The sequence below is a fragment of the Aplysia californica genome, unplaced genomic scaffold, assembly GCF_000002075.1.
Source record: "Aplysia californica isolate F4 #8 unplaced genomic scaffold, AplCal3.0 scaffold00506, whole genome shotgun sequence".
Taxonomy (NCBI): Eukaryota; Metazoa; Mollusca; class Gastropoda; order Aplysiida; family Aplysiidae; genus Aplysia; species Aplysia californica.
The window spans coordinates 486,460-513,950 of record NW_004797776.1 but is presented as its reverse complement, the minus strand read 5'-3'; the positions used below and the strand labels follow the sequence as shown (position 1 = coordinate 513,950).

The 27,491-nt window shown below is 39.4% G+C and overlaps 2 protein-coding genes across 2 annotated transcripts in view; one reads left to right on the top strand and one right to left on the bottom strand.

Moving 5' to 3' along the window:
- Positions 1-8,177: 8,177 nt before the first annotated feature.
- LOC101847757 (abasic site processing protein HMCES) lies at positions 8,178-21,423 on the bottom strand. The gene is made up of 8 exons (XM_005106010.3): positions 21,100-21,423; positions 19,921-20,058; positions 17,728-17,943; positions 16,357-16,990; positions 14,802-14,882; positions 12,556-12,621; positions 10,738-10,847; positions 8,178-8,888 (listed from the first exon to the last, which is right to left on the bottom strand). The coding sequence occupies exons 1-8, from the start codon at positions 21,117-21,119 to the stop codon at positions 8,810-8,812; spliced, it is 1,344 nt and encodes a 447-aa protein (XP_005106067.1). The 5' UTR covers positions 21,120-21,423; the 3' UTR covers positions 8,178-8,809.
- Positions 21,424-21,692: 269 nt separating this feature from the next.
- LOC101846758 overlaps positions 21,693-27,491 on the top strand; it is a gene marked incomplete in the record, with an annotated part of 114,609 nt that continues 108,810 nt past the window's right edge. Inside the window, 1 exon segment of the mRNA XM_013086796.2 lies at positions 21,693-21,860. Within this exon segment, the coding sequence (XP_012942250.1) occupies positions 21,808-21,860 (53 nt within the window).

Genomic DNA, 27,491 nt, shown 5'->3' with positions numbered 1-27,491 from the left:
CACACACACACACACACACACACACACACATTCACTTACTCAAACGCACACACAGGCTTATACACATACAGCTAGAGAGGCACACACCAGCTGACACACAGACAAATACAGACACACACACACGCACTCACACACACACAAACACTCATACACACATGCACACACAGGCTTATACAGCCTATCGAAAGGATGATGTAAAATTAATGTGCAACAAAATGACCTGCAAAAACCAGTCCCTCTCCTTTCATGATAATGATAAGTCATGTCAAGCTGTTCTTACTGGAGAGCAATTACCAAGAAAGCTTCAACCCCAGAGCAGAGCACCGTAACTTATATTTTTCTTTTTAAAGGGGTGGGGTTTGGGGTAATGGTGCAGTTAACCTGTAATAAACTTTTCCACACATGGGTGCATCCTCTTCTTTCTATTCCTTTGCCGCTCTGTGTTTGAGCTGAAACATAGCATCAGTTTGAAAAAAAAATTACTTGCTTTTTTAAAGCTGTGGCGTTTCAGCAACTTTTTTAACAATTGATTTTTAAAAAAGTCTGTAATGAGAATGGGAAAAGGAGATTCAAGGCACCTCGCTGCTATGCTCCGACAAAACACATTTTTTTAAAAGTCATGGTTCCGAGACATTTGCGATTTTGTGTTTTTACTCAAAATGTCGTCTATTTAATTTATGATCAAAGTAAATGTGTCCCTCCATTTCCAGACATAATTTTTAACGACAAATAAACAAATAAAGAAGAGAAATGTGTTTTGTCGGAGCATCCCTAAAGAAAAGTAGGCTTTTCTTCATGAAACACATTCTTTCAGGGTGTGCTACGACAAAACACAGTTTTTAGGGGCGAAATGTTAAAAAATGTGTTCTGTCGGAGCATTAGATCTACTAAAGAAATGCATTCTTCAATTCATACGTTTTTGCAGGGTTATCTGCAAAACATTTTCCAGGCTATTTAAAGCAAGAAAATGTGTTTTGTTGGAATACTCCTACCTTAATAACTTTCTCATGGACACATTTTTAAGGACTGTTCAAAGCACTCGTACATATTTTTTTTTGGGGGGGGGGGGGGGGGGCGCTGATGCAAAAGACATTAAATGAAAAGACTTTATTTTTTGGGAGATTCAATCTACTTTTCATTAGAGCATGCAAACAAAATGGAAATCAATGGCAATGTCAAAAGATGCAATGTCTGATATCTCTCATGTGAAATATGAAAATGTGCATAAATTATTCGGCGCACTATATTATTCGCTTTCTATCCTATTATGGCCTACATCACTGCTCATCAAGTGGGATTTGGTGGGTGCTCGGGGGGGGGGGGGGGGGGGGGGGGGGGGGTGGTTCCTCCCCATTTTTTAAAACGCCTTTGCCCTTCAGGTTTCGAACGCACCATTAATTGTTACCCCCCTCCCCCCTTCAAAAATTAAATAAATACAAAATAAATAAACAAAAAGAATAAAATAAAAATACATGTATAAATTCAACAAAAAAATACATAAAGATAAATGGGTTTTTTTGTGTGGAAAATTAAAAAACAAAACCCAGGTGAACACTTTTTGGGGGGCACCGACGGCTCTAGAAACCTTTGTATGATCAACAAAGTGGTGTCGCGATTGGAAAAATAGAAAAGAAAGTACGGGCTTGCTTTAAAAGTGCTCTTATCGCAGCTCGTGGGATGTAAACCTTTCACAATCTGTTGAAACCACCATTGGGATTTTTTAAAGGTATTCATCACTAGGATTCAGCGAACAGGTGTTTACAGTTTTCTAAAATATTCATTGCGCAAAAGTTGGAGAGTTTATGTTAGATATCTTCGACAGTTCTGGAGAAATTTGTGTGTATGTGTGTGTAAGAGTCAGGAGAAATTTGTGTGTGTGATGAAATGGTGCATATTTTGGATAAATATATAGAAATGTCCCAGGAAAAAATGAATTTTGACGGAATAAGTTATAGTTATAGCTATCCGATCTGGAATATGACTCTCAGTGGAGACATTTTTGTGATCCTTTTGCTACGTGCAGTTTTATTCTCAGTACATCATATTGTGAAAACTGAGTTTGTTTCGATAAGATCAGCCATCGATCTTGTTACTGACACAGCTGGAGCTGACACAACAAACGGAGTTTGTGCTCGTAAAAAAAATATAGAGAAGATTCTTGTTAAAGACCATACACACTAAGATACAAAGGCCAACATATAGGAGCTGTTTTCTCTAAGACCTAAAACCAAAACATACCTGTCCTTGCCACCATGTGTAGGCCTACTCAGTTCCCGAAGCAAAGCGGCAGTTAAGAGGACGTAACGGAATATCAAAGTCATTCTTTCCAATAGAGTTTTATCTCCCTTTAAGATTAATTTACTCAAAGAATCTGACATAATACAGGGCCGATATCACCAACTTTAATGCAGATCAGGACCGGCTATTAACACGTACAATCTGCTAGACCGAGGAAATAGTTGACCTCATTTTAGGCGAGAATCTTGATTTAAAAAATCATACGCTTTTTTATTACCGAGACCCGGCTTTCATTAGTCGGGGATGAAAGCATGGTAGCCAGTCTCACTCCTCCAGGGTGTTTTATCAAATCCAACCCTCGTAAGTGCCGTAGGGGAGATGGGGTAGCAGTAATTTATAAGAAGACGCTGGAAGCAAATATTAAAGTCGCAACAAAATCGACAGAAGAAGAGAAAACGTAATATGAATCACTGGAGGTGACTCTCGACCTTGGCTGTAAATTCCCTAGAGTTGTTTGCAGTGGCGGCTCATGGTTTATAGAACTGACCGCCGGTCATTCACGTCGACTATTTTTCCCTCCCCCACCCCCTTCCTTCACAACACACACACACACACACACACACTCACGCACACACACACATGCTCGCTCTCTCTCTCCTTATTTTATACCCCTACTTTCGCCATCCCCACCCCCTCCCCCACTCACACACACACACACCACGGTAAACATTGTAATATAATGTGAAAGAGCTAAAATATGCGGTAGCGTCAAGAAACAATATTATGAATAATGTAAGATGGAAGTTACTGAGATTAATAGAAACTCACTTGATCGGCACAGAAAAAGAAACACACTACTTGAGTCTAAGCTAGAAAACAAACTGAAAGTGAGAAGCAATAAACCGCTGGTCCTGGCCTCCAGTACAGTACTTTACTCGTACTTTCTACACCCCCACACAAAATATCGACGTGCACTGGACCCGTTAAATATATGTAATAAGAACTGTCCTGTATGATGACAAAAAGTCAATTGCTACTGTACCAGTGACGCTGTCCCAAGCAGATCAAGCCTACAACCAGATGCCATACAAAGCTGGACAAAGCACACAAGTTTCCGATCATTATATCATCAAATGTACTTCATCGCACTTCTCAGTTCTCAGAATTGAACACTGAACACTGTGTTGTAACCAAGTGGGAAAGTGTGTCAAATGCTAATTATAGAACTTGGTGTCTAGCTGGGGTGAGGGTTGAAAAGGGGAGGGAAGGGAGGGGGTTTTTGGCCCAGACTCTGACAGCCGAGTGTCTATCGCTCCTCATTAAAATTTTCCTTATATATCTTCACTAGACAATTTCTTCTTTCGCCGGCCAGACTCCCAAGGGCCAGGTAAGTTATCAGTGGGGAGAAAACGATAAATAAATGCCAAATAGGAACTATAGGTGGTTAAAAAGTCAATAAACAAAAAAGATTAATGCCATGCTGACAATAAATGTTCTGATAGTAGTTAGAGAAAGGCTCAATGATAAATACATGTTTTGCTGATAAAATAATACATGTGTCTGTGCTGCTCAAGACAGTCTCATTCTTAATAAGTTTGTAAGCTACAAAGAGGCCAATCTGGCAATTAAGGGATGTACTAATCGCTCTCTGTGGGCTGACGATGGATTTGTCCATGGGACTGACGTCATCGCTAGGCCTAATCCAAGCCCGCCGTGTGTTTGGCACTCTTTGGCCTCGTATGTAGTACGAAGTTCCGCGACGTGACGGCTTGACGGGGGACGATTTAAAGTTACGAGCCGGCGCGATAACAAACGTGAAGGAATGAGGTTATGTCGCGACAAAACAGCAGTGAATCCCACTTGTCTATTTGAGCGCCTTCAAATCGGCAAGGTATTTTTAAATGTTGATACATGTTTGTTTGGATTTACTTAAAATTGAATGAAAATCGTCATCAGCAATAAACCTCTAGTCAACAGTTCAGTTGACAAAAGTCTGACCGGCACCGCCGGTCTTGCCCAGTTAACAAACCGCCCCTGGTTGTTTGTATTCCTAGGCCCTCCCACAAAGAAGTAAAAAAAATATCTAAAAAATTAAATCTGTAAATGCTCACTCCATACACGATTTCCAAACCCTTTTATCATCTGAAATTTTGTTGTTTGGGGATTTAAGTTTTAATTATGAAGCAAAACACCTAAAAGAAACAATAGAATAAAAAAAGAAATATGACTCAGCTTATTCATGAGCCCACACATCAAGCTGGGCGTACACTTTATTGGGTCATTATATGACAGACTGGCTACATCTTCAGACATATCAGTGTTATGAATCAACTGACATCCGATCACTACACTATTTTGTTGGACCTCGACATTACAAAATCAAAGTCAACAAATCTAAACGTAACAACCTAAAGAAATCTTTGAAAGATTAATATGACAAAACTCAGATCGAACATCGAAGCTTCCCTGACAAGCCTGCGGGAAGTCAGCATTGACTGCTTTAACCAAGCAGTGTCAGAAGTGCTCAATACTCATGCGCTTTTGGTCTCCAGGATCATCTCGCAGAGGCCTTACTCCCCTTAGTACACTTCAGAGGTGAAGGCAGTGAAGACAGCATGACGCAGAGCGGAATGGAGAAAGACAAGAAACATAATTGACAAAATAATTTTCAAAGGTAACAAGACAAAATGGAAACGAACCACACAAGCTGCAAAGATAAATAACCTTATATCAAAATTGAAAGATTCTCAAACTTGCAGCATACATATTTATGTCTTTGTGACGAACTTTTCGGAAAAAGTAAAACACTACCACCACCAAAAGATGCTGACGACAACGACAAATCATTACCTAACATGTTCTCAGTTTTCTTTTTTGAAAACCCCCCACAGAGACTGAGAGTCTGCATTACTTTGTACATGTATATTATTTTTGTCGTGTCTGGGTGGTTGGTCTATTTATAGTGCGCACTGGAGCCGCCAGAAACTGAACCAAACCGAACTTGGAATTTGAGACAGTTCGAGATGATATCTTTTATCCCAGTTATTTCCAGCACTTCATTATTTGTTATAATACATTAATTCCATTTTGTTAATAACATTGTTTGTGATCGATATAAGCTGAAAGTGTATTTTCTGTTCTTGTTTCCACTTCTGTGAACAGTCGCCAATCTTTTCACCACGTCTCCGTTAATGTTTCTTCCACTTCCAGTGCAGCTTTTGCAGGGGGTTTTGGGAGCTGTTTTTAAAGTTGACCCCGACCGCTCTAACATAGCAGGAACACTTGAGAGAGAGAGAGAGAGAGAGTAGAGAGAGAGAGGGAGAGAGAGAGAGAGAGAGAGAGACAGAGAGAGAGAGAGGGAGAGAGAGAGAGACAGACAGACAGAGAGACAGAGAGAGACAGAGACTGAGACAGAGAGAGAGAAGACAAACAGACTGACAGACAGACAAACAGAGACTGAGACATAGAGACAGGGAGAGACAGTGAGAGTGTGAAAGGAAAAAAGTCAGTCCTTGAAATAAGGTATATTTTGTTGTACTCCAAGAGGTTACTATACATAATGATACAATATTTTATACAAAACCACTTTCGTTGCACAATATAATATACAGCTACGCTCTACGCTTGTCATACTACACAGAAATACCCACTCCTCCCCTCCCCCCCACAACCCACCCCCACCTTTTTGGGGGGGTCAAAGTTTGATTTCTTGAAAATTGTGCATCAGGTTATGGGGGTGATGCATGGAATATGAAAATTACCTTGCACATCCCTTACCGTGGAACACAATTTCGGGGTAGACCACCAGGTAGATCTTGGTCAGTCAGATGGGGTCTTAAGTTGTCTGTGCTATAATGGTAGACCGTCAAATGAACCGGTTCCATAAAAAAATCGCTTCCAAAACAGCAAGACTCATAAGAACCGTAAAAGGGTATAATTTCAAAAGCCTCTTAGAATGATGCACACATAAAGTCATAGTCACGTACAAGTATCTTGGATTTTCAGCCGTTACGTTGTGGGTTGGAATCCTGTATTGCAGAGGCGCAACGTTCTGTCCTCAGGAAAATGCGCCTTACAGTACAGGAAATTTCCTCACCTCAGCCTAATACACAACAGGCATGGATAAAAAAGAAAAATCTCCAAGACACCAGCAGTTGGTTGTTGTTATTGACATAGCCCTTTGCACCAGAAGCAGTTTTATAAATTAACAGCACACACACAGACTGAGCAGTTCATAAAAATCTTTTTACTCCTTCAATTCTTCAGCTTTCGATGCAGGAACAGAATGCTGCGGAGCAAAGGAACCCCCCCCCAAAAAAAAACAAAAACAAAATAAAATTCAATGATTTTTAATTGTTTTTTTATTTCCTTGAATTTCTTTTTATAAGTAATAATATGATTCCTGGATTGAAAGAAAACAAAAGGGACACTAACTGCCGAGAAGCAAACAGGCGGCAAAAACTGAGATTGTGGGAATTTTAAAAAACATAATACATATTTAATTGGGCACAGATAACATGAACAGGAAAACTTGAAATCACAGATAATTTGAACAATATGTCATTTGTTGACAGAATATCTCTTTAATTTTTTAAAAGTCAGTTAACCTGAATTATTTATGGATAATTTGAACACATAGTAGACCTATATGCCAATCCCCCTGTTTGAGTTATCCTTGCCCGACTTTACGTGAATCTGTAAAACTAGGAACTCAACTCATATATCAAAAGAATAGTTCGTCTCAGTAGTCTCAAGACAATGCATATTCTCATCTCCTCAACTTAAGACTGGAGGGCAATAAGTCATGGTGAGGGGAAAATGCTGAGGAGGTCTTTATACAAATGTGCATGATTGAATGTTTAAGTTTTATGTACCCATCTCCTGAATTCAGTACTGGGTAATGAAGATAATTTCAGCCACGGACAGCTTCAACTGTGCCTGATATGGTCAACCCAGGCTGAGTGGGATAAAGTATCAGTATCTATCATTCTCAACTGACATTTTGTGCATAAATTGTAAAATCTCTTTATTATATTCACAACGCCAGTTTCGAACTGGCTCAAGAACAGTTTGAACACATGATGTTAAACACTCAACAACAGTGTGAAAAACAATAAATGCAAAAGACATGTATGTATTTGGAACTACAACTCTTTATGTAACAAGCAAGAAAAAAAAGTGAAAGAGGTTGGATACAAAATACAACATATTTACCCAACCATGTAAAACTCATAATAAATCAAAAGTATAAGAACACAAATAAAGAACTGTTGTGTATACATCTAAGCCCCCCCCCCCCCCCACCCCCAACCATCACTATTAGTATTATAAATTATTAGTAAACATCCCCCTAACCAAGAAGACAAATTACTTTTCATGCAAGTGAACTTTACTCTTTATTCAGTTAATGGGGAAATTCCTTTTGGACCCGTGACTACTACAAAGTTCCTTTTGGACCAGTAAGAGATGGGGTCTCTTTTGGACAAGTAGTGTTTTGTTTTGTTTTGTTTTTGTAAAGTGTTTTACGGCGCTCGCAACTGCATAGGTCATATGAGCGCGCGGGACACACCTAATATTTTCAGTTGGTAGGAAATTTTGAATTTTGCCCGGGTGGCGGCCGAAGCCTACTCTTATCGATTTTAGACCACCAAGGGATCTTTAACGTGCGCAACTTGCACACGGGCCCTCCGAGATTTTTCGCCCTTGTCCGAGAAGGCTAGGTGTAGATCTTTCCTACCAGAAGATCAGGGGTGTGGCAGAAAGACAGCAGTAAGGAGGAGCCAAGGAGTAGCAGTAGAAAGGCTGCAGAAAGAGTCAGGAGCCCAGAGGAGGGGGCAAAGGAGGGGGTGGGGACAGAAAGTGGAAATGAAAGCAGACAACAGAACATTGCTAGAGAGCAGGAAAGGAGGTGAAAGGAGACAATTTTAGAGAAGAAAATTTTTTGGTCGCTACTCGGATTCGAACCCGGGACCTTTGAATGAGAGGCCAACACCTTAACCTCTAGGCCACGTGAGCCCCCCAAGTAGTGTTTACAGACTTCTTGCTCTCAGAGCAAAGAATTCTTTAAAAAGTCAGATGTGTTCAGTAGAATTAGCAGAACTGAACTTTTCTTGCACTCATTGACCAGTTTGTATACGATGCAGCTAAGAACTGTAATAGTTCTTTTGCCTGATTACTACCTAGCGAAAAAAATCAACCTGTGGTTCAATTGGTCCAAAAGGAACGCACCCAGTATATGGATTATACTGAAACAATCTATTTTCCACCAAGACCTGTTTCCACTTTTGCTGTAGGCATGTTTCTGAACAAACCAGCAGAGAGTATTCAATGTAAAAAAAATACCATGCAGTTACAGTAGCCTATTTTATTAAAGTAATGGAAAACAGTACAACAACCTGATAAATGGTCAGAATTTACCATTATAACAACAGAAATACTGGTACATAATAAAACAGTATGGAGTAAATTCCAATAATTCCCTGCCAGTAAATGCTCATCAACAAGTAACATTCTGTTTGTACTGGGCCGGTTAGTATTAGATTTAACATATACAGGCCTGGGTACACATTAACTAATTCTTTTTCTTTTCCGGAGAAGCTGTCTTGAGCCATTTCATCATGAGATTACTGCTTGGGCTGGGCTTTGGTTTGCTAGACAAGTGAGAAAGAAATCACAAAAAGCAATGAAAATGTTGGAAAGAGACAAACATCTACATAGATTGATGGCTATAAGTCCCAGTAAAAAAATACTACAGCTACTTTACTACAGTAATTGTATTAATCCTCGATATGATGCAAGCATTTTGGAAAGAAAAAATGAAACCATCGCAAAACACGAAGGCTAATCTCATTTAAAGGACAGTAGTACAGTTGTTATGGTACTATAGACATTAATCAATAAGGTATATATAGGCCAGGAGCTGGTCATGGGCCAAAGAATTTTGTTTGTTTGTTTTGGTAAGTGTTTTTACGGCGCTCGCAACTGCATAAGGTCATATGAGCGCGCGGGACACACCTAATATTTTCAGTTGGTAGGAAATTTTGAACTTTGCCCCGGTGGCGGCCGAAGCTTACTCTTATCGATTTTAGACCACCAAGGGATCTTTAACGTTGCCAACTTGCACACGGGCCCTCCGAGATTTTTCGCCCGATAAGGCTAGGTGTAGATCTTTCCTACCAGAAGATCAGAGGTGTGGCAGAAAGACAGCAGCAGGGAGGAGCCAAGAAGTAGCAGTAGAAAGGCTGCAGAAAGAGTCAGGAGCCCAGAGGAGAGGGCAAAGGAGGTGAGGGGGTGGGGGCAGAAAGTGGAAATGAAAGCAGACAACAGAAGGCCAAAGAATGACATAGAAAGAGAGGCAGTAAACTTCAGAAACAACCCACGAGTTCAAGAAGACAGCCTTAGCCTAAAGAATTAATTCAAACCAGGGTTGGCAGCACCATAACAGAAAATGATGCATACAAAAGTAATTTGTGTTTTCTAAGAGAGAAAGAGGAGAGAGACAGAGACGGGGAAGAGGAAAGGAGGAGAGATAAAGAGAAAGAGAGAGTGAGAGAAAGAAGGAGGAGGAGTAGGAGGAGGAGGGGGGGGGGGGGTTAACTTAAATTAAATGGAGGTAATATATCCCCCATTTTTGAAAAATTTGCAGAGATTTCCATAATTCTGGTATCATCACTATTATCAGAGTACGGTCCTGGAAAACAACTCTTCCAAGAAGGAAAAATAAAAATTGTTCTTCTTTTAACTCTAGCTTACTTTAATCCTATCCATACGTCGTGTTTTACTATCGCATCCATATGACGTGGGGAACTCTGCGCCACCACTTTCCAAAGAGGAAATTTACTCGTTATTCAGACCTGTTGACCCAGTCTGTCAAAATTATTTTTTGAGAAATATGAAAAGTTTCAAAGAGATCTTTGTACTAGAAGTATTTTAAAATGTGAAGAATACAACCCCATGGGTACAGAATTACCTCAGGGCGTACGGATAGGGTTAAATATTAATCAGTATTAAGGACTGCTCTTTTGATAATGTTATTATTATAGTGATAAAACAGAGCTTTTTAACAGGTGCCTGTGGTAAGGCACTTCACTGTGGCATGCACAAAACCAGAGTTTGACTCCTGAGTGGGGACAATTTTTGCCGAACATCTCTGTATTTGATATTGATTCCTCTTAGCCTGGGAGGGCCTCGACAGGCAGACTCAAATCCTATCTCATAAATAAACCATTTTTTAAAGTACAAAAACATTATTATTTTTATGTACCATAGCCAGCTAATAGTTGGGCACACAAAACTCAAACATGTCGAGGACTGACAATAAATGTATTCAACGCATCCATAATTTGGGTTGATAACGAAAAATTAAAGAGATATTTAGCTAGGGAATGGCAAATTGTATGAACTTTCTGTGTATTCGAGTTTCCAATGGACATGTACATGTTATCTGTGCCCAACTGTACCCAGCCACACAAGTCTCATGCGGAGGAAACTGGCACTCACCTGATGTCAACAGGTTTGAGACAGTCTGGATCCTTGTAGCGTGAGTTGTTCATGGACTTGGTGACGGGGTAGAAAGATAGACCTTCTGTAGGTCTGATCAGGGAAGAGGCCTGAAGAGAAAGACAAACACATAAAAGTTACTGGCCCTTCCTCCTCACTGCTCAGCCTGAAAGTGTTTTATGTTAATAAAGGTCAGGTGGTGGTAGTAACTGAAATGGAAAAAGGAGCTAAAAGAAAGGCTGTTTCTGAAAAATGCTTGGTCATATTATATCAGTTCATCGTTGGGAAAGAGAATTTTGAGTAAGAGAAAGAACATTTTTGATGACCCACATTCTGGCCACCCAAATTTTTTCTGAGAACCACAGAACTCTTGATGTCATCTAGCACCATATTGTGCAAGATCACCACACCTCTATACAAGAACTTGGTGACATTATGTCTACACTTCTGTTCAGGTCAGTGCAAAATATAATCTGTAGAGAACTTTATTGTATATAAATCTAATGTGCGCCTGTTGGATACCCTATCTACTAACTGAGGACTATAAAAGAGAGAGGGTGAAATGTGCCACAGAATTGCTCAAAATGTTTGAAACCCCATGGGTTCAAGAGACCTACAGACATTGTCCAGAGGCATGAAACATGGTTTCCCTTTATTGGAATTCCATCAAAACGGCCGATTCACATGAAGATAGATGAAAAAGGAGACAGGCCTGTCATTTTGCATTAGGGATGTCAAAGCAGAGAGAGGCTTTTTGCTGTCTTTTTCCCTTCCAGTGGTCAATTTGGGGTTGGTATCAATACATATCACATTACTATGACCTCATCTTACTATATTGAAAAGGTACTGCCCCAGTTGAAAAGTGCCGTTAATAAGTCGAGACTTAAGATTGGATTCTCTTGCACAATGTTCCTCTGCAACAATGCAGTAACCCACAAAGCAAGGGTCACAACTCTGTGCATACAAGAGCAAGGGATCCAAGAATTTTGCCTTATCCAGTCTACAGTCCTGACTTAGCTTTCTGTGACTTCTGGTTAAAATTGCAATCCTAGAGAAAGTTGACAAGAATATAAATCAAGGGACTAAAAATTTAAGATTCATAATATTGAAAGTTTATGAGATTAAATACTTCACGACTTCCATCATTTTTTCATCCATCCTCGTACTACTGCTTTTTCCTCCGTAAATAATATCATAAGATATTAGCAGCAACATCATCACTATTTTTTTCACACTAATCAAGAAAGTCAAAAGATAATCAAAAACATGATGATACTGATGATAATAATAATAACACAATAGGTAAAAAGTGTAACTGCATGGGTTTAATGCTCTTATCAATACCATTAGGTTATTTAAGAGGTGAGACCTCTGAATTTAACTTCTGTCTGCGATAGGATTCAGCCAAATGGGTTTGAGCCTTGTAAACTCCACAAAGCAACCCAAGTTCAAGAAAGCCCAGTCTAGTTTTCGAACCAAGCCATCCCATCCGTAATCTAGCTTCATACCAACTTGGCTAACGGAACACCCCGCTACCCTCAGTAGTAACAGTAACAGGCTCCCAAAAATGTATGGGGACAAAAAAACCCCAACAAAAGTAGAAACGAAACCAAATCATCTTTACTGGGCTTATCCAGCATGACACCGACTGAGCTAACCGAGCACCCTTTCAGCAAAAATTATTTTAAAATAGTAATAAAAAACAGTTTTTAAAAATACTTATGACCAACGATTACAGCATTTTGTGTCATGAGTTCATAAATTAATAAATAATTAATGTAATGCGACAAAAACATTACAACTGGTCGTGAAGCCTACCTCTTTCAGAGGAACTCTTGCAGAATCCAACCAGTCCTGGATTTCATCCTCGGATGTCAAAATGGCCTAAAGTTTGGAACATCAAGAACAAGATTTATTTTGCCATGACGTCCTAAAAGAACATAGCAGCATTCAATCGGATAGATGTACAGGGTGATCCAGAAAAAAACTGTACAACTTTTTTTGTTAATATTTTCCTCCACACTAAACTTTTGCGTTTCAAATTAGGACACAACATTTGGAAGTTAAAAGGAATTTGTCCGATATTCATTTTAGATAAATCCACAAAATAGTATTGCTCTACATAGTGCATAAAAAAACCAACCCATTTCAGCTATGTTCCCATTTTTGTAGCAAGACATACTAGTTCGCATTAAGTCTACCACTTAAAAAAAAAACAACGATTGCGGCATATTGCAAACTAAAGTAGCCTAACAAGCGAACAGAAGTTTGCAGACAGTTTTTCTCAAGTTATCTTTGCCTGCTGAGATCATGGTTAAGATAAGTAAAGAGCAGAGAGCTTTTTGTATTGAACATTTCCTCACTATCAACTCAATTCGTAAGTTTCACACAAGGTACAGAAAGACTGTTCAAGCGCCCTGAAGGCCTTCTCTGATGTCAAGGGTGAAAACGATCATCAGTTAGAACCTGCAGAGATGCAGAGAATCAGAACTAAAAATTCCCACACAAAAAAACCCACTTCAGGCACAACACACACCGTTCGCACCCCTTTAAACGTCACCAGGGAGCAGAACTCAGTAGATGAGCCCCATGAGACGTCTGTCCTTAGACGATGTCTACAGCAAGCAATGACTTTCCTACATCTCAACGGTCCGCATTCTCAAGGCAGATCTTCATCTTTCACTGTACTATTTTCCCGTTCCCAAAGCTATCAGAGGATAGCAATGTGTTCATGATTCCTCAATCTTCTTGAAAAGCGTGAGCATTTCCTCTATGACATTTTGTTCCTTGGCAAAGCCCATATTCACCTTTCCGGTTATATCAACTCCAAAATGCTGTCTATTTGGGCAACCTCACCCCCCCTCCACCCCCAATTGTCTCTAGCAATAGCTCCATACTGTAAGGTGTACAGTGTGTGTAGCCTTGAATACTCATGGTTGAGTGGATCCTGGTGTTTGCCCCACTGAACATTACGAACGACGCGTCAAAATGTGTCGAGTCCAAAGGAGGAAACCAGCGATTCTCAGAATTCTAGACTTTAAAAATATTTTTTAAACTCTGAAGGAGAAAAGACATATTGTTTAAAGGTTACAGGGATGGAAAGATTAGATTTTTAAAATAAAAGGAAAGGAAAAAACAAACCAATCATTTTATTGACTTTCATTACAAGATCTTTTAAATTGCTGCATTTTGCATTAAAGAGGTGGCTTTTACAAAAGCCATTTCCATTTTCGAAAATAAGTTTCTTCTTCATTAATTTTATGTCAAACAAATTCCTTTTGAATGAATTATATCTGTACCAAATTACAACATTCTTAATTGTACAAATTTTGTCTGAGATATTTAGAAAAAAAGTAGTACATGTTTTTTTTTGGATCACACTGTACATGAGATTTTCCTAAAACATCTGTACAGAAAGGAGAACAAAAGGCAAACAAGCTCAAAATGAGACTACAGCAGTAAATAAAAACACATTCATACCTCTCCCCCAGTCTCTCCCCCATCTATTAAGAACATCTTCATCTTCTTCCTTTCCTTGATAGAACTCTCAAGGTGTCAACTGTTCCTGTTCCTACCTTCGACAACCTGCAGTACAACCAACTTTAACACCTTCGGGACCGGCCCCACACCAACTGATCCTATCCCCAGGACCGGAGCTGCCACCCACATCCATTGTAAATACTTGTTTCGAAGACATTTTTTCACTTCTAATCAACTTAAACTGGCTTCAACTTCGGTGAATTCGAAAGGGAAAGGACTCTTCTGTGCTTGAACAAGCAGTTGGAAAACATGGATAATTTTGAATAAACCTGGACTGGCTTGAATGAGTGGTATTGCCCTCATGTAAATACATGTCGGTGGTCCGACTCGGTCGGGCACAGTTTGCGTATAAGTAGCAAATGGCTTATTTTTCAACAAGAACAAAATGTCCCTTGTCTTTTACTTCAAGCCAGCACCAAGCCATACATCGTTTTCAGATGTATGCAACAACCCTTTGGTAGTACTGAAACTAATCTGTTCTTTATTAACCATGTTGTTCCCACACTAAGCTGTTCACAACGTACCGGCATGCGATGGTGGCACCAGCTGAAGCCCGGAGAAGATGGGACTGTGATCACACTGTACGAGTACAGAGGAGCAGATGTCTGGGAAAAACAAAATAATACTTATTCAAAGCAAATAATAATAATTGATAAGAAGCAACCCAAAAGCTCTAACATTTGTTTTTAATGAGGGCACATGTTAACAGCTGTATCAAAGTAGAATTTTTCCTCTAATTTATTTTAAGTCAATGATAAAGCAAATTTGATCAAATAGCAGTCTTGAGCCCATTTAAATTGTCTGAGCCGTATTGTATTACATCTTTGGAGTGCAGTCTACTCCAGGGTCCATATTAATGACATTTAAATCAAATAAATTCATACTCAGTAGACCTTTGTGTAGAGATATTAAACAATGTCATAAAGCTGGTTTATTCACATGTTCAGACGGATGAGGAGATAAAACAATGTACAATTTAATAATATATTGCTGCCATCCTGATCAGCACAATAAGGGTCATATTTCAACATGAATGATTAAGACATTGATAATGCTGAAAAAAAAAAGGACTTCGATCAATGCAGGTATAAGATAGAAAGCTGGAATTCGAAACAACTTAACTTTTGAAAAAGATCAGAATAGACATGTCGAAACCAGAAAAGCTTCTTTCATCTTTGTCATAACATTTAAAAAAATCAGCCCAACCATTAATTGCATGGTAAATGGAACCTAAAATGGAACCTAAAATGTAGCCTGCCTACACTTTCTTTTATTTTTAGAGCCTGCTGTTGAGCGGGGATTTGCGCTATACAAATGCTATCTATTATTATTATTTTACTTTCATGTTAAGAAAACAGGTGTTTACATTTTGAATGGAAACATTGGTTCTATGAAAATAAACCCACCAAATGCCAAAAGAGCTTAATTAAAAGAATAGAAATAAAATTTAAAGCAGGGAAAATAAAAAAATAAAAAATTTGGGCTAATGTCTTCCACAGTCAATATGCCAATTCAGAACCTATTCTATTTAAGCACTGTGATGCTACACCTCTCAGGAGATTGTCGAGACTAGTCAAATCCCATTCTATAACCAATGTTGGAATGAGCATGAAGATCGCTGGATAACTATAAAGTTTGTATTTAATGGTGTACTGCCAGCCTATCAGCTAGGGAAATAATTCTTCAATGACTAGATGAAAGACAATATAATAAAGTTATTTTCCTTCATCTAAAACTGAGATGGCCACAAGGCTTCTGCATGTGGTACTTGCTGGCTCGCACAGTTGTAACAGGGAGGAAGGAAAATTATCACTGCGCAGCCGACGAATGGGTACAGTGTGCCGTTATTATTAGTATATACTTTGGGTTGCCAGTTCAGTGGCGGTGTTTCAGGACAAATTTACATTTGTTTAGTAAGGCTCATACATCTCAGGCAGAAAGCAGATGGCAGTTTTTAAATGTGCAATTAAAATGTTCACGCAGGCATTCTTGTTAGTGAATTGGTAAAACGTAGCAGTAACCAGGCTTGGCGGTTTGAATATATATGTAAAAAAACAGAAGTAGCAAGAGTGCACTTACCTTAGAAGACTGCCAGATATCGTAGACTCCAGCCACGGTCAAAAGGCGTTGACCGGTCCATTCCTCTCCATCCTCCTCAGGCTCACCACTTTCAAATTTCCTTTTCTGAGACTCTCTATCATTTTCTAAGGTAAGGTTTTTGCCTTGAGACAATTCATCAACGAAGGCAGATTCTACCTTAACATCTGCTTCCCCTTGAGCATTGTCCTTTGGGGTAGAATCCGGCATGGCATCCCAGAAAGAATTTTTCTCTTCCTTTAGATCTAAGAAAGTTTTCTCATCTCTGTTTTTATCCCAGGAAGATTTCTTTTCTTCCTTTACATTCAAAAAAGATTTCTTCTCTTCTTTTTTCACACTACCTATTTCTGTCGAAAGCGGTGGCATATTTTCATTGGGATCTAGTCTCTCTTCCTTTACCTGCTTATCCGTGTGGTATTGGGTCTCTGTTTTCACACTGAAGTCCCCATCACACTGATCTGATTTGACTCCTTTATTTTTCTTTGTTTCATACTCAAGTTTACAAACGTTGCCCACTTCATATTTGAATTTCTTAGTAAAAGAGACACCAGGTGACTGAGGGAAATGGAAAAAGTATGGCTGCTTTCCTTGCTTATTTGTCTTCCACTCAAAAAATCTGCAATGATGACAATAAACAATCAGTCAGAAACAAACACAAACCAACAATAATAAGTCCCTACTCCAGCTCATATTCTACAGAAGGCTTTCATGGGTTTTGCAGAGCTACTGACAATACCTTCTTGATGTCATCCAACCTCTTCATAAATAGCAACAAAGACAAAAACACAGTAAATGTTGTTTTTCGTCTTTGAAATTATGTTCTCATGTTGACAATAAAAGTAGGATTAACATGATAGTAAGGACTGAACACCACAGATGATCATAGAGATTGCACCATGGAAAAAGGGATCTTTAAGATCTGTTCAGGTCAATTTACCTTCCAAAATACTTCACCATAAGAGTTTTCTGATAGAGATAAGAGAGATATAATTATACACAAAAACAAAAAAAAAAAAAAAAAAAAAAGATCCTAACTTCAGGAAATCCATTACTGCTACAACAAAACCTCTGTACAATCATTTAGTACAGTCTCGCAAGGATAACTCAAACATGATGGGGATCAACAGATGTGTTTGCCACAACCCTAATACGAGTAAACCAATAAGGAAAAATTAAAGAGACATCAGTCCGGGAATGGCAAATTGTACGAGCTGTCTGTGATTTCAAGTTTTCCGTGTTTGTGATATCTGTGCCCGACTGTAGTTTTGCAAGAAATTTATATAGGGCCGCATCTGCTGAAAGACTTTTCGGGAAAAAGACAGACAAATTTATTTTACAAATTAGCTTTCATACCCATCCATCAGAACAACGCAGCGATAGCCTTTCTGAAGAGGAATTTTGTATGTTTTCTTCTCCAGCATCCCCTCCATCCGGCAGTTGTTGGTTTCATAAGGAACTTTGTAGGGGTCGTCTTTGTGCCAAGACGGAGTCAACCCCCACTTCATTGGCATCACCACTCTGTCACATGACCCACATTCACTGAACTGACGGCTTGACACTAGAACAGGTCTGAAATTGACACAAGAAGCATAGATATCACTTTTGGTAAGAATAGGAACAAAACATCAGGGGACTTCTTTAATAAATTATTTACAGACTGGCATGGTCCATAAATATCACAAAAACAATCTCAAATTCGGATGACATACAGTTTTTACAGCCCTTTCTCTCTCCAAGTGTTCACAATCAAGGAGAGACGAGGAAAAAGGGATGTCAAAGAAAATGGCCCACGTGACAGTTAGAGGACATTCAAACCATCTGATGATAGTTTATTTTATAAACCACCCCAAAAAATATAATCCAAAATAAAAATTCAAGCAATAGAACAGCAAGAGTATGTTATTTTAAAAAATTGTTAACTTTCAGATCATCAGTAGAATAGAATTACAAAGTTCAGAATTTTTTTTCTGGAAGATGTCCAAATGATGAGAAATCAATACATTGATATTTATAGACCATGGTACCCGAGCCAAAATGTGGACATATGAATATGAAAACAATTGAGACACACGTTTGTACACAAAAGAGAGTCCGGTGTTAGAGTTTTTTAAATTAAGGTTTTTACTGCGTTCGCAACTTATGAGGTAATATGAGCGCCAAGGGGTGTTTGTATGTCTTAGTAAGGTTTTACGGTGCTCACAACTGCATATGGTCATATGAGCGCCAAGGGGTGGATGTCAACAGAGAAACCCAAACGGGGAATCTGACTTACTCTGTTCACCTCTCTAGCCTCAACAGCACAAAGTCTGCTATGACAGTCAAGGCACCCCGGAAAAAGCAATTCACAAGAGAGTGAAAAAACATACAAAAGAAGTAGAGGCAAATGACAACAGTAAGGATGAGGAAAGACTATGAAAAAGCAGTTCCCCCTATGTTGTTCCGGCACAGTATGAGCATGATATTTAAAATCAGCCCACTTACAATTCTACTGTGCATAAGAACATGTTAATGTAACGTTCACTACAGGTTGTTTTATTTTTTCCCTTTGGAGGAACGGTGTTAAGGTAGGCTTTCTGCTGTGAGTGTAAAATTCTACAAAATTTTAATATATATATATCAGAAGAGGAAGACAGTGTGCAGTCAAGTGTAAAACAAAAGGAATGTGTTAGACAAGAAAGACAGAGTACTATGGTAAAACAAACAAATGTGTCACGACGCGGAGGAATGGGCGCTCATCAATTTTTGGAGGGGTTATTGGTATTATCTTAAAGCCTATTCATTTGCCTTCCTTTTGGTGAAAAAATATCCATTTATTTTAAACAGAAGTCGAGATGCGACTGAAAAAGGTGAGGTAGCCTTGTTTCAGAGGTTAGATTATTAATTAGAAAATGGTCGCCAAAGTTTGATAACTTCAATAGCTCAAGAGTCCTTGAAAACTGAAAATTATATTTCGTGCCTTTAAACAAGGTTTTTCAGTAAAATTTATATATGGAAATGAGTTTTCATATGAACATAGGTGTTTAGCCAAAAAACAATTTCAATAAAAACTGCCAAACTGCTGACAAAATTATGCCTTTTTTTCCCGATTTCATTATTTAGATGAGCGCCTGATTTCACCAGAATGCCTCACAAATGAGTCGCCAGCATCCAGCAAAGGAGCAACACAACTCCTCTGATGCAAGTTCATTGTTGACATCATTTCTACCAGGTCAACTAGGTAAGCCGAGTTACTGCTCATTGCACTTTTCGTGTATGATTACAGTCGTGGGCCAGCTAAAGGAATGACAATTCACACATTTTGTATTCCCTGAGTGCTGTGGGAGAGCGTTCCAAATATAGACTTTGTCAGTCCTTTAATTACGATGGAGGGTTAAATCACTGAAAGAGTGAGTACAAAGAGGGGAAAGATAAAATTAAAATTAAAGAGTAAAACTAAGGAAAGGGGTGGGAGAGGCAGTGTTGGTCAAAGTAAAAGATTTGCTAACTAAATTGCTGTTGTGGTGACAATATAGAGTGTCTGTCATTATCAATGATTAATGAACATACGCATGAGCACCAGGTGCCATGTTGTATGATGTTGAGTACTGCTGACCCCCAGGAGCATCTTTCCACTGTGGGCGTCTTCGTTTCCCTCTCTTGTCTCTGTATGTGCAAGCCTGAATAATGTCATCCGGGGCTAGAGTGCTGAACAGACAGTAACAGATAGAATAAAGAAAACACTGTAAGTCAGTACTTTCAGTGGTTCATACATGTACTCCTTTTACTTACAAGAACTCGGAAACCGAAAGACAATTATTATTCATTACAATGGATTTCACTTTCAGTGAGGATATTTCCCTCAATTTTTATCACTATAACAGGACTCAATACGAGAGATGAACAGGCTACAATTTCCAGATTGCCAAATGAAGATACTTTAAAAATAAATGTTCATAAGGAAGAAACTTTCAGAATTGATACCCCATGTCATGCAGACAGCTTCCCACACATCTTTCTTCATTCAGCTACCGTCAAAAAGGCCTGAGAGTCTAGCCGTACTTAGATCTAGGCCTAGATCTAGGTTTGGCCCTATCGACTCGAACCTGTTGAGTACACAGGTCTCATTAAATCTAGATCTAGAGATCTAGTAAAATATTCAGGTTTAAAATGCAAGTCAGAGAGGCACATTTTGGTATCAGCCTCTATCCGTCTGCTAGCCGTACTTATCTTAAGCCCTATTATTAGAAAACAGAAGGTTTAGAATAAATATAGATCTAGACTCTTATATATGCACTGAAGGCACCTGGTTTCGTCTCAAATACAAATAAAATAGATCTACTTTAGGTACTGCAAACTAAAAATTTATTTACAATTCAGTAGGCCTTTTTTACGGTCAGTCTAGATCTAGGTATCAAAAGAATAAGTACGGCTAGCCCAGCTGTCTAGCCGTAGCCAACCAGTCTATCCGTACTTAAGTACAGCTAGCCTAGCAGTCTAGCCGTCATTAGATAGTGTATGGCTAGCCTCTTCCATAGTATAGTTATTATGATAGTATAGTCAATAGCCTTCTAATTCTAATATGACTGAAAGGCCTTGTGACCTATTATATTGTAGAATCTAGACTAGATCTAGATCTAGATCTAAAAATCTAGTTGAAGTCGATCTAGAACTAGATCTAGATAATCTAGATCTAGATCTAGAATCTAGAATCTAAGTTGAAGTCAGACAAACAATCTCTCTTCTCACCAAGCCTTGCGACCACACATGCTATGCTTTCTTTCCTTCTTGGTCGTTAGAATTGGCCTTTCGACTTTCGTTAGAATTAGAAACGAAGCGTCGAAATCGAACGAGACTTAAACTCTACTGAGATAAAATCCCAAACAACGAGTTAACTTAAAAAATATTGGGTAGCAGCCGACAGGACAATGTGTTTTTGAAGCGAACAAAACACACCAACAAGGACCTTATCAGCCTCCTTGCACTTCAAATCACTTTTTATTTTCTACTTTCGGTTTCACTCTCGGTTCCCACTCAAAACTTCCGCTTTCGTCCCACCCGCGTAAACTGGACTGTGGACAAGTAGGCCTAACAACTTTAGGCCCCAAAGTCGAATTGGCTAGCGTAAATTATTTATATATTATGCTTTAAATATAGATATGATAGCGTTTCAACAAGAATATATCCCAAGACTAAATACTATCACACTGTTTGCTTTTGTGACTAATTTTAAAATCAAATTTATTTTTCGAATGTTGGAACTGAAAGTGACCGGAAATGGATGCTGAAAGTTTCAAGTGGGAAGTTCGCGCATGCGCATAACAATCAAAACATATTCGAGTGTCCCCTTGTCGGCTGAGATAGGCCAAGGCTGAGTGAACACACCTGTATTGATTTAGGCCTGTCGTCGCACAGGTAGACAGACGACTACGACAGTCTTCTCTGGTGAAACGAAATATGGACGGTTCACCCAACAAGTCGTCGGGGTTGCCTATAGATCTTGAGGGAAGGTAAGACTTCATAATTCTATGTAATGATGCACCCACATTCGTCCTCTTTGTTAGAAATCGTAGCATTTCAATGACGTTGGACTGTCTATTATTGACTGTTTCTTTGGAAATAACTGAAAATTCAAAGGATGTTTTTGTCTTATCTTGAATCAAGCGCCCAGCTGACTTTTAAAAAAGTGGACCTTGCGTTCCGAGTAGGCGCAAGCGGCAAATTCAATTTTTTTTAGTGCAGTTCCCCCCATGAAATTGAAATTGAAAATTTAAGTTAGGCCGCCTACTGAGAAAGCTAGGCTATCTGATCTCTAGATCTAGACTGCTGGAGATTCCATGCCCGCAAGGACTTTTTGAATTTTGAAAAAGATGAAAACAAATTGAGAGTCTATGTCAGTGTTCCGAAACACGTCTGTTTTAAGAAGGAGTAGACTAGAGTCTAGAGATCAAGATTAGAGCTCTAGAATCTCGAGGCCAAAGTCCAAAGCTGAAAGGCAAATCATTATAATTATTAAATGATTGAAACTAGACTATTAGAGTATCGCTAAGTCTCTGAGATAGCAAAATTTAAGTAGATATTCTAGATCTAGAATCTAGATCTAGATCTAGCTAGTTTGATCACAACTGAAGAAAGGCATCTCTGTTTAATGAGGGTAGAGGATAGAGTAGCAGCGGGTTTGTTTGATAGGGGGGTCTGCGCGACAACCCTGTGGTCTGAACCAATTTAAACATGCTAGAGCGTTCCCGCGTTTATCAACATCTGGCAGCACACTTTCTTAATAGCTTGAGATTATTTGCAGGTCGCTGTGGTTGCTTATTGCTCGTACACAGAGGCAAATTATTTCCAGGCTTGCTGATTACGTATTGGCCTGCAGTTGTAAGGCTGTCAATGCATTTTATGAAGATGTGTATACTTGCACTACACACAGAACAGTGTGTTGTGCGTATAGCATCAGTACTAAGCAAAGCACAGAGCCGCTCAGCCTCTCTGAGGGGATGGATGGGGGTTTGCGCGCAGTGCCGCCATGGCGTCTGGTAAGGCGAGGTTTCGCGTCACAGACCTCTGCAGCGAGAACGGGGCAATATTATATTGCATCAAGCCCCACACCAGCACTTGACACAGCCTCTGGGCTAGGCGTTTTTCAGGGCCATTATTAAGCCAGCGTGGTAAGAGGGGGTAAGGAAGTTTGTGAGGGACACCACGAAATCCGTCACACTGATGACGTTTGCCAGCATCCTGAATTGAAGGCCTGGACAACAGTAGCTCGGCTAAAACGCCCATGAGGGGATTCACCAAGTCAGGGCTGTTTCCCTACAACTCTGACATTGTCCTCACAAGTGACAAGCTGAACCCAGCTGAACCTTCACAGGGTCCCCTGTCCCTACCCTGAACTTGTCATCCACCTCGTCTGCCTCTGCCCATCCGCCTCTTCTGCCTCTGAACCATCCACGACGTCACAAACTCACTGTCACCGACTCAAGGAAATATTCTCCATGAACTTTAAGCTTGGGGAGGAGAAGGTGGACCTGTACCTCAAAAGGTATGACAATGGATACGATCTCAAAATCGACCCCGACTACAACATGTGATCCAGCTCCTCCGCTCCCCCAGCCATCAGCAAGAGCCCTGGAACCTCAGCACCCCTCCGGGGAGATGACTATCAACAAGGTGCTCACTTTTCCGTCCTGTTCAAAGAACAAGGCCGTTAGAAGGCCCCAGCCAACAGTGCCCCGGTCCATCAGTGGAAAAATGACTATAAAGAGATGGTACTCACGAAGAAGAGGAAGGCGGAAGAACAACCACAGCAGAAGGAAGAGAGAAAGAAGCAAAGGGAGCAGAGAAAGATGGAACGGCTAGCACAAGCTGAAGACAAGAAGGAAAGCCAAAAAGAATTTTAAAAAACAAAGGGAACAGGCAAAGAAGGAGAAAGAGGAGGAGAAGAAAAGGAGAATTCAAGAGAAGTAGATGAATGCTTTGGTTGTGGGCTCACAGAAGAAGAAAGAGGAGGAAGATTCCTCTGACTCAGGTGAAGAGCCGGTGTATGACGACAGCTCCGACAATTGTGGGGACATTACGGTGGACTGTGCTGGGTGTGGAGCCACGACCGCAGGACACTCACCCAGTGCATGCTTTGTGACAAGTGGTGGCACGCCAACTGTGTTAAGCAGATGGACCTGAAGGACAAGACTCAGGAAGCCCTGGATGCCATGGACATCGAGCTCTTTTGCTGTGCTGACTAATCTCTCCTTCCCAATTTGTTTCATACAAATACATGTAGTGTAAACAATATCTTTGTTTATCCATGTGCAATTAGATCCACATGTCTGTACTTTGCTGTTCTTATAATTTAATTCATGGTTTTCAGAGTTGTCTAGACTCACTAATAGATTACTGTTTCCATTGTAAGTGTTGGCTTCAGTTATTTTTTGTTTTCATTCTACAGAACTCTTTTTTTGTTCAGAACTCTTGATCCTTTTTTGTTGCTTACTTTCAAAGTTTCTTTATTATAGAGAGTGATTATTTTTTGTAAAAATGTTCTCTTAATGTCATGTATATTGCTCTCTATGGAGGTTTTGAGGAAAGCTTTTTAAAAATAATATAATTTTATATTAAAACCTGTCCAAGACATCGCCTTTACAAACAGCCACTTCCCACTTCCACTCTTGCATTTTTTTCTATAGTGGCACTGCGGTATACAACTTCCGCTCCAATGCAGCTGCTGCCACTCTGTTATCAACCACTGGCTCCAAAAAAACAATCCTAGCTGGCCATGCAAATCTTTCATTGCTTGACGTGTTGCCATAACATAAGCGTGGTATTATTTTTGTATTTGCTGCTGGGCTTGGAATTGTAGGGTGAAAGATAAAGAAAAATTCGACAGAACCGCTAAGAAAGCCAGCAAGATCTCTGGATATGATTTTACTAAATGAAAGGTATAACACCACAAGTATAAAAAAGATAAAAAGCATTACAAACGACCCATCTCACCCCCTTTACACGTAATTTGTAAGATCACACAACATCAGATATGTACCTCTAAAAGCAAAGCAAGAAAGATATTTGAAAGAAGTTTTTTACTCTAGCGTAAGGCTATTGTCAGAATAACCATCAGTGTGTATTGCTCTTTTGAGTATGTATCTATATAACTCTAAAGGTCTTGTAATTAGATTCCTTCATGTAGTTGAATGATGCATCGCATCTGATGTGATATGTTCATTTTGTCTGCTTTACTTCTGTTTTCGTATTGAATTTTAAAGAGAGTAGTATATATAATTAATTTAAATTTCGTATATTATACCTGCATGTGTTTTTACGATACTGTACCGCGAAGAAAATTTTCTTCCGGGATAATTAAGTAAATGGAAATTTTCCATAAATTTATTAAATCCGTACCGTAAGTAGGATCTGACGTTCCCTCATTTATGCTGCTGAATCTGTTGTTGATGCAGAAATAAGATTCTCCACTGGCACTCCAACACGAAGTTGATCCATAAAGGGCAGAGAGGAGGGCCTTGATGGAGTATATATCTTTCCAAATATTAAGTGTATTTTTCTAAATCTGTATAGCCCGAAAGAGTTAAGTAAATTTTGGACTGATCAGTTTCATCCCTGAATATATTATTATAATTTTTTAAGATGGCCACCTATTGTCAAGGCAAAAAATGACCTCAAGAAGGTGCCCTTCTTACACAGTGTCATTATTATTATGTAAAAAATACGCAAGGAGGGAAATGGGAAGTGGCCGTTTGTACAGGTGATTGTCTTTGACAGGTGGTCATTGAAGTAGGTTTGACTGTATATATCTGCCCCTGATATGGACAAACTGTCATACAATTCACCTGTCGTTATTTTGTAGCCTCATCTATAAAAGAAATACTTTCCACTTGCTGATGAGCACCAGGCTTCTGATCCCATCCACTGTTTACCTACATTGACCAGTCAGTAACAAACTTTCAACTGTTGATTATTGAGGCATGTGAACCATCGTAATCCATGACATGAACCCCTCCCACAAATAAATAACCCTCTAACCACACACACATCATATGTGAGATTAGTGGCTGTAAACAATCTTGTTAAGGAAGTCCTGAAAAGAATGGTTGACCTTTTTTCTTATTTTCTCTTTGACATTTAATTTTCCATCCCTGTAACATTTAAACAATATTTTATTTCTTTTACAGAGTTAAAAAAAACCTAACGATTTCATTCTGGAATTCCTAGAAGCAGTGCTTTACATGCCCTCCTTTGGACTCTACACATGTCTAACTTGTCGTTCGAAATGTTCAATGGCGCCCAAACACAATGACATGCTAAACCACGAGTGTTTAAAGCCACATTCACTATATTCAGTATGAAGTGGCTTCTAGAGACAATGGGGAGTTGGGTGCCCAATAAACAGCATTTTTGGAGTTTAAATATCCCGCAGGGTGAAAATGGGCTTTGCACTAAACCAAATGTCATAGAGGACATGATCCCGCTTTCAAGGCAGTCGAGGAATCATGAACACTTTGCTATACTCCGATCCGTGTCATCTCGGCCTAGCGAAGATGAAAATGGTACAGTCGTAGGTTAAGATCTGCCATGAGAATGCAGACTGTTGAGGTGAAGAAAAGTCCTAGCTGCAGATCGTCTACGGACGGACGTTTCATGGGACTCGACTGCTGAAATCTGCACCTTGGTGACGTTTAAAGGGCTGCGCATGGTGCGTGTTCGACCTGAAGAGGTCCTTTTTACGGAAATGTTTAGTTCTGATTCGCTATGGATCCAAACTGACGGAAGAACTTCTCTACTCATGACACCAAAGGTCTTGAGGGCACCTAAGTATTCTTTCCGTGCAGTGCGCAGAACTTGCGAAATGTTAGGGGTGGTGAGCTTGTGGAGAGGTAATGTTCAATACAAAAAGCTCTCTGCTCTTTACTTAACTTAACCATGATCTCAACAGGCAAACGAAATTTTGGAAAAATAATATCTTCAGACTTCTCTTGACTTTTTAGACTGCTGTAGCTTACAATACGGCGCGATAGAGCAAAACCTTTAAGTGGACTTATTTAAAATGAAAATCAGTCAAATTCTTTTTGACTTCCAAATATTATGTTCAAATCTGAAACGCAAAACTTCAGTATTGAGGAAGATATTTGCAAAACAAGTTGTATATTTGTACTTTTGGGGGGGGGGGAGAATCACCCTGTACATTAAATATTAAGCTGATGTTTATATAATGCGTGCAAAGTATAATACAAATTTATATTAATAAATAAATAAATTTATGATGTTATTGTCTCAGAATGGCACCCATTGTCGAAGACAAAAATGGCTGTCTTACATCGTGTCATTTTAATTTTCAATTTTTAAAAACCTATTTGGGGGGGGGGGGGCTCGCCGTTTGACGTATGAAACTGCTCTAGGAACCTCTTGTACCATACTATTAAACTACTTTCCCCCTTGCATTTTTTTTTTTCAATATAAAGACACAATCCAAGGTGACCACCTGTCTTACGCGCCCGCTATATTTTATCAACCAACAGTCTAAAAAAACCTGTTGAAGACGACCAGTAAACTTGTAAAGATTCCTGTTGCTTGATGCGTTGTCATAAATTATTGTGGGCACCTGACGCTGTGGACGACCTTTTACAATCCAC

Bases quoted from the DNA above. Each gene is read 5' to 3' on its own strand.
- LOC101847757 (XM_005106010.3), bottom strand. From the start codon at position 21,119: ATGTGTGGTCGCAAGGCTTG. The intron at 20,059-21,099 runs GTGAGAAGAGAG...CTGTCTGTTCAG, and splicing joins ATGTGTGGTCGCAAGGCTTG to CACTCTAGCCCCGGATGACA. The intron at 12,622-14,801 runs GTACGTTGTGAA...TCCAAACTTTAG, and splicing joins GGTGCCACCATCGCATGCCG to GCCATTTTGACATCCGAGGA.